The 14,577-nt window shown below is 50.1% G+C and overlaps 1 protein-coding gene across 1 annotated transcript in view; it reads right to left on the bottom strand.

Moving 5' to 3' along the window:
* The window catches only part of CYTH4 (cytohesin 4), a 265,456-nt gene that overhangs the window by 65,137 nt on the left and 185,742 nt on the right, over positions 1–14,577 (bottom strand). The window contains exon 4 of the mRNA XM_069653034.1: positions 2,448–2,514. Within this exon, the coding sequence (XP_069509135.1) occupies positions 2,448–2,514 (67 nt within the window). The remainder of the gene's footprint in view (positions 1–2,447; positions 2,515–14,577) is intronic.

Raw genomic sequence — 14,577 nt, 5'->3', positions numbered from 1 at the left:
AAGGGTTTTGTAGAGAGAGTGTAGTTGGTGTCAGGTATCCCATTTTTGGACCATGTGATCATAAAGCTTTTTTCTGTTGATTTTGCTCTTGCCGTGGGTTCACAGCGTTGGAAAGTTGTTTTTGGGCATTTAAATGGACTAGTCGCTATGGGTGTTTATGGCCCGGCTAGTTGGTGGTGCAGTGCAAAATCATTTGTAAGTATTGAGAGATTAGGGATTTTGTCATATTGGTTGTTTTGTTAGACTTCAGAGGGCACAGCAGTAGGGTAAGAGGATTTCGATGAACTTTATAAAGGTGTAATTTTGTGGTGGCAGATTTGTTTTTTTTTAGGACGGGTCTAGCTGCTGGATGATAAACAGTGAGTTTGCATAGAAGAGCCTAACAATATGGTAGTAACTATAGAAATTGTTGGAAGGGTCTTGCCGTGGGAGGGAAGAGTGAGGAATACTTTTGATGGGTAATCACTGCAATGTTAGTATTGGGATGGGTTTAGGTCCAAGAGTGGAATGGAAGAGTTTGACATCTTTTGGAATGACCTACCTTGTTGTTTAGCTGTAATCAGTTTGGACATTTCTCCATAGGCAATGACAGCTTTGGGAAAAGACAGCTACATATCCCTCTACTGGTTCAATGGGCTCTTGAATCCTTTGAAAAAATGTGTGTCTCTCAAAAGTCACGTTTTTCTTCAGTTCAAAATGCTCCTGGAGCTTCATGATCGCAATCACAAAGTTGTCAAGTTCTCCAGCAACTTCACCCAGCAGCTCAGAGAATCTGCCAAATACATTGCGACCTTCGGGGTCTTGGTTATGGAGCAGTAATGCTTGCTTCCTTGCTGGGGAGAATTTGTCACTGCCCATGGCCACCACATAAGTTTGCTGGGAGCCATGGTAACCCAACTACGAGTGCAGCGTTGCACTTTGTGAGGTCCTTTACTCGCAACTCTAGAAACCTTTCGGAAGTGCGTGTCGCACCTCTGATGATCGATGATCGTCTCTGGGCTGCTGCACCTCGACCACTCTGCCTTGCTGGCCCTCCTGCAGTTCAAGTACTCTGCCAGAGGGGCACAGCACGGAACGATATGGCAAGCCGTCCCAGGCACCTGGTACCTGCGTTGCGGAATGGAGGGGGCCTCTGTGTGTGTCTCTCCTCTCTGCCCCACTGTGCAGAGTCCCTGTTCATTGCCAGTGAAAGAATATGGCAGAAGGAAGGAAGCTGAGCCATAGGTAAGTCGAGTAGTTTATTTTGACACAGCACAGAGTGCAGCGGGTACCCGTCTAGTGCAGGCAACCTTTGCTCCCTTTCAAAACAAGCAGTTCCAGAGCTCGCTCCAAGCTCTGGAACTGTAGCACATCATAACATATTACATTAGATGTGCGATATGGGTTGAGTTCAGAGGTTCAGGCAGAGGGTTTTAACAGAAATGGGGTGAGTGTAGAAAATGTTAACAATGGGATGGCAGGGTAGAGACTGTACAGATGTGTTTCGTGGGGGTTTGGACCGACATGTGGCGAGTTGGCATGAGTTTGGCCAGTGGGCAGCAGATGTTGGATTCATTTTTTCAGGTTCTGGCTGCAGGATGGAACAGATGGGATGGCTTATGTGTTTCTGTGAATGGGGCTGTGGAGCGAAGGGTAGAGAGGGTCCATGATGAACAAGAGGCAATGACGTCAATGTGTCTGTTGTGTATAAGGACATGGAAGGTGGAAAATCTGTTGATGCTCTGGCTACGAACTGACAAGTGCCTCTAGGCCTCTAGAATTCAGTGATGCACTGGCGTGCCTGTAGCATTGTGGCAGTGGGCAGCAGTTGCCAGAGCTATGATTGGAGCTGTCATCAATGGTGATGAGAATGAAAGGGTGTCTAAGGGTCAAACGAAGATAACAAAAAGACACTTTAAGCCTCCCAGGCTATGGACCAGTTGAAAATGGTCTGGGTGTGAATGTGACTGTTCGTATCAGAGCCAGTTTCATATGGCATGGGAAGGTGGGGGCAATGCAAGGGGCAGAAACAGTGCTCCATCATTGACAGCTCAGAAATGTAACGGGTTTTCCTTATATTGCACCATATGAGTACAACCATTGGCTCACTCACCCATTCACCTAATAACCCAATCACTTATTCAGTTTTGATCACAGAATGATGACCTTTGTAATAGTATCAAAATGTCTAGATTGACAAGAGAGATCACAATTTGGACGATGGGCTTCAACAAACTGCTTACTGGCCGGTGAAGATTGAACGGTGCCATGGTGAAGGGCAAGTAGTGTAAGGATTTAGTATAGTTAGACTGGCAAACAATATTCCAGTAGTCTGATGGACTAGTGTAGGAATCCACTGGCACGTCTTTTCCTGCTAAAGCCTTTAGACAGGGGGTTGCACAGATGTCTGTGTGCCATTCTAAATACACCCAGATCACCGTCCGCACCCACACCCATAATGTAATTACCTTCTCTGGGTCCATGTTAAACTTCTTCCGACCTGAAGACAGCTGCTTGTCTCTCTGGTCCTTTTTGCTGTGGGCGGAAGAAGCAGGAGAATATGCATTAGACGAGATTCGGGGTACAGAAGAATACATTGAGGAAATAACAGGAGAACAGTGTCTTCCACTCCAGCTCCTGCTCTACTTTAGGCTCTGCATCCCTTCATTCGAGCTCCTTCCTGGAATGGCTATGTCCCCTCTCAATCCAGTGTCTGCCTGATAGGCTCTGCATCCTTCAATTACAGCTCCTGTCTGACATGCTATGCATTCCTACCCTTCCAGTTGCTGACTGTCTTGCTCTGCCTCCCCTCCTACCCTTTCAACTCCTGCCAGAAAGGCTCTGCCTCCTCCCAATCCAGCTTCTACCTGACAGGCTCTGCATCCTTGCGTTCCAGCACCTGCCTTTTAGGCTCTGCATCCTTCCATTACAGCTCCTCTCTGACATGCTCTGAATTCCCACCATTTCAGTTGCTGATTGCCTCTGCCTCCTCTCTATTCCAGCTCTTGCCTGAGATTCTCTGCCTCCTCTCCATTCCTGCTCCTACTCTACATCAGGCTCTGCATTCCTACCCTTGCAACTCCTCCCTAAGAGGCGCTGCCGCCTCCTAAATGTTATTCTTATTGTTATTTGCCATTAATATAGCGCTCTATATATCATTGGTATGATCTCAAAGCGCTTGTGGGTTGAGCACCCTTGGAGACCGTAGTCCAGGTCAGTCGAGAGAGTAGTGTAGTATAGGGTGCTTGGGTGCACTCAATATGTGTGATTTGCCTGATGGTAGCTGCATCCTAACAATAGGGGCAGTGGTAGTGAGAGATCAGTCGAATGTGTGCAATCTGGTGGTTGGTCTCCCAGACTGCCTTCTGGCGGCATTAGGCCTGTGTAGGACATTTATGAGTGCAGCTTGGCTGATTCTTTCGTGGGGTATATCTGCTTTCTAGCATGATGTTTAGGTGTTCATGGAGTATTGTTTGTATTTGTGCATCTAGGCCAAAATTGATCGAGGGGTACAGCTGCACTCTACTGTGTGTTGGTGTAAAGTAGAGAGCAAGCATAGTGGTAGGATAGGTGAGTGTCTGGAGTGGATGATTTACTCTTAGGAGCCCACTGTTCCAGGATTACATTCTGGATCTGGATGAGCTGACAGTAGTCGTTCTCAAGTTTCGTGGTAGCAGGACTGTGAGGTAGATTCATAGGTAGGACAGGAGTACGTTTTGTTTTGCTCGGTCAGAGGGTCATTATTCTAAGGCTCAGCACTATGTATCTAAGGAGCCAATTTTCCAGGTCTCTGGTTGTGGTTTATGGTGGGTTGCAGGGTAGGTCTAGGCGGGATACTTGGTTATAGGACAAGATATATTTTGCAACAACGTGGTCACACCAAGGCAGTGATGCTAAAGGACAGGCTGGACATCTGTCAGCCGGCTCTGCAGCTTCTACCTGACAGGCTATGCATCCTTCCATTCCAGCCCGTCCCTGTCAGGCTCTGCCTCCTGCCCATTTCACCTACTGCCTGATAGGATCTGAATCCTTCTATTCCAGCTCCTGCCCATCAGGCTCTACCTTGTGTCTATTCAACTGCCTATCAGGCTCTGCATTTTCTGTTCCAGCTCCTGCCTGCCAGGCTCTGCATCCTTCCATTCAAGCTCCTGTATGACAGGCGCTGCATTCCTACCCTTCCAGTAACAGGTTGTCAGGGTCTACCTCCCCTCTATTCCAGTACCTGCCTGTCAGGCTCTGCCTTCTGTCAATTCCAACTCCTGACAGGCTCTGCACCCTTCCATTCCAGCTCCTGCCCGATAGGCTCTGCATCCTTCCATTACAGCCCCTCTCTAACAGGCTCTCCATTCCTATCATTTCAGTAGCAGGTTGTCAGGCTCTGCCTCCCCTCTGTTCCAGTTCCTGCCTGACAGGCTCTGCATCCTTCCATTCTATCTCCCGTCCGAAAGACTCTGCATTCCCACCCTAGTTACTGCTTGTCAGGCCTTACATCCCCTCTATGCCATCTCTTGACATGTTCTGCTTCCATTCCTGTCCCTGTTTCATGGGCTCTGTATCCCTCCCAATCCAGATTCTGCTTAACAGTTCCTGTACCCCCTCCATGTTCCGCGCATGCCTCCAAGGCCCTGCATCTCTTCCATTCCTGATCAGCTCTGCAGTAGTTACTGATCCACTTCCCTTAAACTGCAGCTCCTGTCTGTCAGGCTCTGCATCCTTCCCCTTCCAGCTCCTGCCTACCGGGTTCTGCATCACATTGCAGTTACAATCTAACAGGGCCTGCGTCCCGTACAATCTAGCTCCTGCGTGCTCCAGCCTTCCATTCAAGCTCTTCTCTGACAGAGGCTTTGCATCGCATCCTCTCAAGCTCTGGCCTGATCTGCCCTTACTGGCCCCCATACCTTCTCTCTCACCACCTAATAGACAGGTTCGGTGTCCCTTACATGTTCGCTCCTGTATGACAGCTCCCTGCAAGCCTTGCATTTAAGCTTCTGCCTTCTTAGCCCTGCATCTCTTACTCCTCCCCCACTCCCCTCTTGCTCCAGTGAGACAGGTTCCGCATCCCTTCCGGGATAGCTCCTGACTGGCAGCTCCCTGCATGCCTTCCATTTCAGATTCTGTAATAGGACATGCATCCCAGCGCCTGCCTGATAGGCTACGCATCTCTCCCATTCACCAGCTTCTCCTTGGTTAGACCTGCTTCACTTTTAGGCCTTTAAACAATTCTATTTCAGTTCCTGCGCGCACGATCTGCATTCCTTTCATTGCAACGTCTGGCTGTCAGGCTCTGCATCGCCCATTCCAGCTCCTGCCTGATAGGTTCCGCATCGCTTCCGCTCCTGTCCTACAGGCTCTGCATCCGCTCCATAATAGGGTCCTCATCCTTGCCATCGCTACAGTTCCTGTATCCCTTGCATCATCCAGCTGATCCCTTACTCACTCCGAACCCTACCGGCCACCCTACCGGCCCCTCATCACTTCTATTCCAGCTCCTGCCAGACAGATCATGTGTCCCGTCCTGTCCAGCTCCTGTCTGAGGGTACTCTGCATCCCACCAATCCTACTACTCGTTGAAAGGCCCTGCATCCCTTCCAGTGCAGCTCTTGACTAAAAGGTTCTGCATTCATATTTCTTCCATTCCAGTTACTGTCTGTCAGGCTCTGTATTCCAAAGGCATCACTTTGAAACACAATGGGCCTCATTACGAGTCCGGCGGTAACCGAGGCGGTAAAACCGTCTGGTTACCGCCGGACTCGTATTACCATTACGCCTCCGTGATTCCCGGAATTACCGGGGCATTACAACCCCGGTTTTCCGGGAATCACAGAGGCGGAATGGTGTTAATCCCCATTCCCAATGAGTCCCATAGGACTCAATGGGAATGGGGATCACGGAAACACCGGCATCATCTTGTAATGCAGGAGTCGTGATCAGGCGGTCCGGAAACAACGGTGGCAGCGGGTTTACCGCCACCGTTATTTCCGGACCGCCTGATTTGTAATGAGGCCCATGTGCCTGATGTATAAGAGCCTTACAAATGCACAATAAAATGAAATAAAAAATAATGACAGGCCCTCCATATCTTCCATTCCAGCTCCAATCTGGTGAGCCCTCAATCCGGAATGAGCCCCTCGTCCGTTCTATTCCAGCTTGTTCCTGCGTCCCTTGCATTCCAGCTCATACCTGACAGCCTGACAGGCGGGGCATTCCTCCAAGTCCAGCTCCTGCATGACAGGCTCTGCATTTCTATCAGTCCAGCTCCAGTCTGACAGGCTCTGCATGCCTCCTATTCCAGCTCCTTTGTGACAGGTTCTGCATTCCTTCCAGTTCTGCCCCTGCATGACAGGCTCTAGATTTATATCCGTCAAGCTCCAGTCTGACAGGCTCTGCATTCCTCCACTTCCAGCTCCTTTGTGACATGATCTGCATTCCCTCCTGCCCAGCTCCTGCATGACAGGCTCTGCATTTCTATCAGTCCAGCTCCTTTGTGACAGGCTCTGCATTCCTCCAATACCAGCTCCTTTGTGACAGGTTCTGCACCCCATCCATTGCAGCTCCAGTATCATAGGTCCTGCATTTCTATCAGTCCAGCTCCTTTGTGACAGACTCTGCATTCCTCCAATTCCAGCTCCTTTTTGACAGGCTCTGCATTCCTTCCAGTCCTGCCCCTGCATGACAGGCTCTACATTTCTATCAGTCCAGCTTGAGTCTGACAGGCTCTGCATTCTTCCAATTACAGCTTCTATGTGACAGTTTCTGCACCCCTCCAATTTCATCTCTAGTCTCACAGGCCCAGCACCCCTTACCTTCAAGTTCCCATTTAGAAGGCATTCCTCTACTCCAACTCTTACCAGGCAGGCCCGGCATCCCTTCCTTTTTTTTTTGTTTTTTTTTTGTTGATTTAGTTGCATAACAACTTTTCAAATCTTCATCAAAATTGGCATACTCATTTAAAAAAAATGTTTTAAGCATTACAAAAATGTGTCTAATACACAAATTACTAAATGTGTCCAAACTTGCATAAGGAAAAAGAAACATTTAAAACATATTACAGAAGACAATTTAGATATATTCTTGCTCATTTCCCGAAAAGGAATATTAAAATCTAACCATTCCCTTTATGTCTGACAGTTCCTAACAATAATCATAAAGATCTCCGACATCCTACGTCACTGCAGAATCTATGACATATAAACCTGTGCAGTCGCTATTTGTGTCTGGCCCTCAGTGTCTTCAACTTTCGGGAGTATGAATCTGAAGAATTGTACCACTGCAATTTGGACACGTTCTCTTGGAGAAGAGAATATGCTTTGCCATCTACAAGCACTTGACATGTGACTGTGAAATGTAAGGATGTTATGAAAGCATCTATTCCGGACCACCATTAGGGCCGAACAGTCAATTAGGAGATGTTGACGGGTTTCTTTTTGCAAGGTGTCTAAGCCGTATCTACAATAATTCTGCGCTGCTGTAATGAATTTGCGCCTGGCCAACACCTCACGCGTGCCCCACAAGTTGAATCTAAACCTTAGGAACTCTGACCTGGTCTCCGGCGATGGAAATTTCGCCAGGTATGGGGCCATTATCCCATAAGGTTTTATACCAAAGGACCACATATTAAAGTCTTTATAGCACTTTCAGCTGGTAAGCGTCCGTGCCCAGTCCGTGCAATATATCTTTCTTTTAGCTCGGTCCAGATAGAGCAATAACAGCTCAAGTGATACATCCGCGCTGGAATCCCTTCCAATACTGCCCCTGCTTTATTAGCTGTGAAACCCACAGGCCACCAACCATTCAATCCTAGCTCCTGAGAGTTTCTGCATCCCTTCAGTGCCAGCTCCTGCCTGACAGGCTCTGCATCCCTCCCATCGCAGCTCCAGCCTGACAGGCTCTGCATCCCTCCCATCGCAGCACCAGCCTGACAGGCTCTGCATCCCTCCCATCGCAGCTCCTTCCTGACAGGCTCTGCATCCCTCCTATCGCAGCTCCTTCCTGACAGGCTCTGCATCCCTCCCATCCCAGCTCCTGCCTGACAGGCTCTGCATCCCTCCCATCGCAGCTCCTGCCTGACATGCTATGCATCCCTCCCATCGCAGCTCCTGCCTGACATGCTCTGCATCCCTCCCATCGCAGCTCCTTCCTGACAGGCTCTGCATCCCTCCCATCGCAGCTCCTGCCTGACAGGTTCTGCATCCCTCCCATCGCAGCTCCTGCCTGACATGCTCTGCATCCCTCCCATCGCAGCTCCTGCCTGACATGCTCTGCATCCCTCCCATCGCAGCTCCTGCCTGACAGGCTCTGCATCCCTCCCATCGCAGCTTCTTCCTGACAGGCTCTGCATCCCTCCCATCGCAGCTCCAGCCTGGCATGACCTGCATCCCTCCCATCGCAGCTCCTTCCTGACAGGCTCTGCATCCCTCCCATCCCAGCTCCTGCCTGGCATGACCTGCATGCCTTCAATCCAAACGTCTGTCTAACAGGTGCTGCATCTCTTTCTTTCCAACTCGTGCCTGATTCACCCTGAATCCTTTTCCGGCCTCTCTTCCCTTCTGGTCCGGTCCTTTGTGCCTTCTAATAGCCCCAGGGCCACGACGGTCCTCAGAACTATAAAAGTAGAGGGCACAGGGAAGTAAGCACCAGGGGCTGGGCCATGCCACCAGGCGGGGGAAGAGGCAGGAGTTTGGCGCCCCTAGCACAAAGAGCAAGGCTCCGCCACCCAACGACCCCTCCCCACCACAAACAAGAAAGGGCAACACAAGGCAGGGAGATGGGGTGAAGGGTTTGTAGTGATATTTTCGAATGCCATAGTTTCGAATGGCAAAGTTTCGAATTAAATGCGTGGAAGAAATTGATTTTTTTTAATGGGGGGGTCCCCCCAGCCCTTAAAACACATTTTAGTAAAAAAAAAAAAAACTTGACCTACAAAGAAATGCATTTTTCCGAAAATGACTGAATACCGGGGTGAAGCCCGGGCAAGGAGAGGGAATGCAAGCACCATCGACAGGTGCGAAAAACGCAGCATGGGTTGGGTGGAGACCCGAGGCCCAGGTGAAACTGGTTGAGCAAAACAAAAGAAGAACTCTCCATAAAAGGGGATGAAGCGCTACCCGCGGCCCATCACGGTGAGGACCCTGTCAAACCAACCTTACTGTGTGACAAGTCCACACAGACCAAGAAGAATCCTAAGCCACGACTACATACTCAACCCGAGAAGATGGAGTAATGAGGCTCAAGCCTCGGTATCCAAAATCACAGCGGATGGATGAAATGTATCATCAAGAAGTAGACAGACAGCCAGAAAGTCACATTGACGGACGCAAGCACATCTATCCGGCTGCGCTTGCTGAAGGGTGGCCGGAGCAAGGACTACACTCACCCATAGGTGAGCAAGGGGAAGGAAGGGGCAGAAGAGAAAGGAGAAAAACGCGTGGCAAGACGGCACTAGGCTGTCATAGGAAGGAGGAGGTACGTGTCAGAGGCGATAATGCCAATGGAACATATAACCGGCACCGGCCAGAAATGGAAAGACGGTAAAAGATGGCCGAGCAAACGTTCAGCTTGCAGAACCCAAAACGGGACTTGCCCTACAGAGCTCGAGGACAGTGGGAAGCCGCTGTCGGGGGTGTGAGAAGCTCTGAAGCCACCTGGAGCTGGTTGGTGGCAGTCGGCATCCAACGCCTGGACCATGAGGGGGCCCGAAAAGCGCACCTTGAGTGTTGTGACTTGCTTGTTCGGTTGGTATGTTACAAGCAAATAGCCTACGGCCGTAAAATGTTTTCCAAAGTAAAAACAATGGTGCAGTGTATTCATTCAGGTATATCTATGGTATAATTGCAGGGTATGCCAGCCCTATCCGGCGTACTAGCTCTTGCGTGGCAGCTCCCTGCATGCCTTCCGTTCGAGCTCCTGTCTGATAGGACTTGTTTTCCCTTCTGCTCCAGCTCCTGCGTGGCTTGCCCTGGACCCCTTCCATCCCAGCACCTGCTTGACTGGCCGTGGATCCTTGAAGTTCCTGCATGCCTTTCCTTCCAGCTCCTGCCTGAGCATCACTAGGGCTTTGCATTCCAGCTCCTGCCCTGCATGCTCTCTCTCCCTCACATCCCGGCCCCTCTTTTACAAAACCTGCACCCCTTGCAGGAACTGCATCCCTTCTTGTGCAGCTCCTGCCTGCCACGTTCTTAATCGCTTCCATGCTAGCTACTGGCTCTCGAGTCGTCACCCTTTCATTCCAGCTCCTGTCTAGCGGGCTCGGCAACACGCCTATACTCCTGTGTGATGGTCTATGGATTCCTGCCACCCCAGCTCCAGCCTGCCAGTGACTGCTCACCTTCCATTCCATCTCTTGACGGAGAGCCTCTGCATTACATTCTCCTGCCTTACAGACCCCACTCCTTCCATTGCAGCTCCTGACAGGCATTGCATTCCGTCCATTTCAGCTCCTGAAGGACAGCCTCTGCATCTCTTCCCTTCCATTCTCCTGCCTTACAGACCCCATTCCTTCCATTGCAGCTCCTGACGGGCATTGCATTCCGTCCATTTCAGCTCCTGAAGGACAGCCTCTGCATCTCTTCCCTTCCATTCTCCTGCCTTACAGACCCCATTCCTTCCATTGCAGCTCCTGACAGGCATTGCATTCCGTCCATTGCAGCTCCTGACGGACAACCTCTGCATCTCTTCCCTTCCATTCTCCTGCCTTACAAACCCCATTCCTTCCATTGCAGCTCCTGACAGGCATTGCATTCCGTCCATTTCAGCTCCTGAAGGACAGCCTCTGCACCTCTTCCCTTCCATTCTCCTGCCTTACAGACCCCATTCCTTCCATTGCAGCTCCTGACAGGCATTGCATTCCGTCCATTGCAGCTCCTGACGGACAGCCTCTGAATCTCTTCGCTTCCAGCTCCTGCTTGGCAGGCTCTGTATTCCTTCCACTCCAGCTACTATCTTACACTTCAGCACCCCTACCACTCCACCTCCTGTCTGACAGGCCCTGCATCCCTTCCATTTCAGCTCCTGGCTGACTGGCTGTGTAGTCCTACAGGCCACAGGGTCTGAATGCCTTCCATATCAGCCCCTGTCTGACAGGCCCTGCAACCCTTCTATTTCAGCTCCTGGCTGACTGGCTGTGTAGTCCTACGGGCCACAGGGTCTGAATGCCTTCCATATCAGCCCCTGTCTGACAGGCCCTGCAACCCTTCTATTTCAGCTCCTGGCTGACTGGCTGTGTAGTCCTACTGTCCACAGGCCCAGAATGCCTTCCATTTCAGCTCCAGCTCTTGTAGGGCTGTGTAGGCCGTCAATATCAGCCCCTGTCTGACAGGCCCTGCAACCCTTCTGTTTCAGCTCCTGGTTGACTGGCTGTGTAGTCCTACAGGCCACAGGGTCTGAATGCCTTCCATATCAGCCCCTGTCTGACAGGCCCTGCAACCCTTCTATTTCAGCTCCTGGCTGACTGGCTGTGTAGTCCTACAGTCCACAGGCCCAGCATGCCTTCCATTTCAGCTCCAGCTCTTGCAGGGCTCTGTAGGCCGTCAATATCAGCCCCTGTCTGACAGGCCCTGCAACCCTTCTATTTCAGCTCCTGGTTGACTGGCTGTGTAGTCCTACAGGCCACAGGGTCTGAATGCCTTCCATTTCAGCTCCAGCTCCTGTAGGGCTATGTAGGCCGTCAATATCAGCCCCTGTCTGACAGGCCCTGCAACCCTTCTATACCAGCACCCTTTAGATACATACAACAACAGTGTGCACAGCGTGCACAATTAATTACACAATGCCAAATCATGCTGCGGAGCACGCTGGAGAAGTGCAAAACATGTGTCCAGTACTGCTTTTGTTGAGTTCTTTAAAAGAATGCCACTCCTGTGAGTCATTGCTTTACCTCCCCTTGCCGCGTGTATGATGCACTCCCCTGGAGCCCCTACAGCACCGGTGCCCCCAGATTCGCCCCAGAGCTGTCTTTGTTTCTGGGTGTCAGGCATCTCAGGGGCCACTGGCTGCATTTTGCACTTCTCTTCGTGTGTTGCCACTTGTCGCAGGGGCTGACGATGCCACCTTTTCAGCCCCTTCCTGGGAAGCAGCCGGTGTGCACACCTTCCGGCCCATGCCAGGGCAGGACCCCGGCCCACGCCGCTCACCTGCAGAGCCACCAGAGTGTCTATGCCCTTGACTTCACCACATCCCGTGCAGTCTCTTGCCTCCGCCCACGCGAAATTCCGTTGTCAACAGAATAATATTTTGTTGGCAGGGAGAATCAAGCAGCGAACATTTCCCAACGAGGCCGCCGGCAGCATGGAAACGACACGCGCGTGGCTCTCTAATGGCTGCGTGCAGACGGCGGGGAGGGCGGGGTTCAGGTAAAACGGAGAATTGGGGCCAGGTGTCATGTCCCTGTCACTGCTAATACGAGGATTTACTAAAACAAATCTAATTTAAGAATAGTTTCTATGCGTCTCCCTGAATAACCACACACAATAAGGTGATGCGGGGTGAGTGGGCACATCTGGCCACGACCAAGGAAGGACTGGACTAAGCACCTGTGTTTTGCTGACCTTTGGAACTTTGGGGTTTCGAGTGTCTTGCCTTCAAGACATGTCTGTTTCTCCCCCTGCATGGAAGGATTGGTTGTATGTATGAACTTAATGAATAGGTATCCCTATACATTACATTTACTTCATTTAAACAACTCAAACGAACCAGAGCACAGCCTCAATGACCATGGATCGCCAAGCTGGCCTTGGCGAAACTGTTATAGACGAGAGGCTTCTGGGTAAAGTGAAATCTCTGTATAAAATACCTCCCCTCTCAAGCTCTTCACTCCTCTACCTCCAACTCACTCAGGGTCAGTCGTTTTTCTTAGAAACGAGCTGGGGGTAGATCTCTGTCTTCGACTGGGGCCTCCCTCTGGAACAGCCTCCTGCCACTCTAAAACTTGAGGAGAACCATCTCCGGTTCCGGAAGCACCTCAAGACCATCCTCTTTTCTTCTGCCTTCGCTCCCCCTCTCCCCTGCTGATCTGTTCTCTTGGCACCGTGCACCTGGCCACCCTCTGTCTTTTGGGCCCAGGTACCTGCTCATCCTGCCACCCTCCCGCACTGCCTCCGGGCCACCCCTTGCACTGGGGGTCTGTATCTGTACCCATACAGCCCCCCCTTTTTTCTTCCTGCACTTATCAGACCTACCCTGTCTGCTGCCTTAAACCTAGCACTTGCAAATTGCTAGCTGCATTACCACTGTTTGTTGCCTTTATTATTTATTTATTGTTATTTATCTGTTTCTCCTCTGCTTCGCACTTTCCACCTCTCCCCCTTCCATACACTTTTCCCCTCCCCCTCTCATGCACTTGCGCGTTCTCAATGTCACTGGGCCTAGTAAGATTGCTGTTTTGTTCTCCCCTGTTCCCCTCCCTTGCCTTGTCGCGCTCTGAAACACTTGTGTACGAGCGCAATAGAAATAAAATATCAATCAATCAATCAAAGGTGGCTTATTTATTTCTTTATTTGGATTTGTAAAGCGCACTAACAGCCCATAGGCATCTAGGCACTGTTGCATGAGAGTGTCTTAGTTACAGGAAGCTTACTTAGCTCATGGTTACAGTGAGCGTGTAGCCTAACAATGAGAATTTAGTAGCATACATACATAGGTGGTTTATATACATAGGTGGTTCCTGGGTCCATGTAGTTGTGTGGCCTGATTCATGACATCAGACTCTGCAACCTGTTTAGGCCAGTGCTTTAAGTGGAATAAGAAGTTGAGGGGGGCTCTTGACGCATGGTGATGCAATATTTGGGAATGCGGCCTAAACAGGTTCTAATGTAGCCTCAAAGCCCAAGTAGCTAACCGACCTTGGGCCTAAAAGACACAATCGAGTTTCCATACGTGAAACGAAAGGGAGTAAATTGTACTTTAAAAGATGTATTAAATCAATATTTTCAAACATAAAACAGGGAACTTCAAATCACTAGCCAGTGCACCATTTTTTATCCCACTTAAAGCACTTATCTAAACAACATCATCCACACATGTGCATGGGCTTGACTCTGTGGCTGAAAATCTTGCCAAGGTGCACCGGCCTTCACATTTACAGTGTGTGTTGTATCTATAGACTGCCTTTAGGACCGCATCCACTGTCACACTTTGGCTGGGCACTGCCTGCGTGGCTCTGCTGAGAAGCGGTTTAGTGCTTCCTTAAGAGTCTTAATGACAGTCATACTGTGATTCACCACCGGGTGTCACTGCTGCACTGGTTTCTGTTTACGTAGTCTTTGAGGACCTCAGCCAATGCCATATGGTCAATGGACGCCATTGATGTGTCCTGGGTCTTTCCTTCGTTTTGAGGCAAGGAATTCTGCCTCAGTATTTTACTTCGACGGAATTCCGCTGACAAAAATAATCAAAAAATAAAGGGGGCAGTGGGTTAAGAGGGTCGAGGAAGGGCTTGGTGTAGGTTAACTAGCATAGGGAAAGTGAGGGTATGGGGGAACCCCCAAATAAAAAATAAAAAACAAGAAATCAGTGAGTTTTTTTGGCAAAATTCCCAAAGTAAAATACTTCGACATAGAACTTTCTAGGTATGTTGCAGTGGTGCAACCACCATTGGGCAGATTG

This window comes from Ambystoma mexicanum, chromosome 3q (assembly GCF_040938575.1).
Source record: "Ambystoma mexicanum isolate Mex_15411 chromosome 3q, UKY_AmexF1_1, whole genome shotgun sequence".
Classification (NCBI taxonomy): Eukaryota; Metazoa; Chordata; class Amphibia; order Caudata; family Ambystomatidae; genus Ambystoma; species Ambystoma mexicanum.
This window is presented reverse-complemented; position numbering and strand designations above follow the sequence as displayed.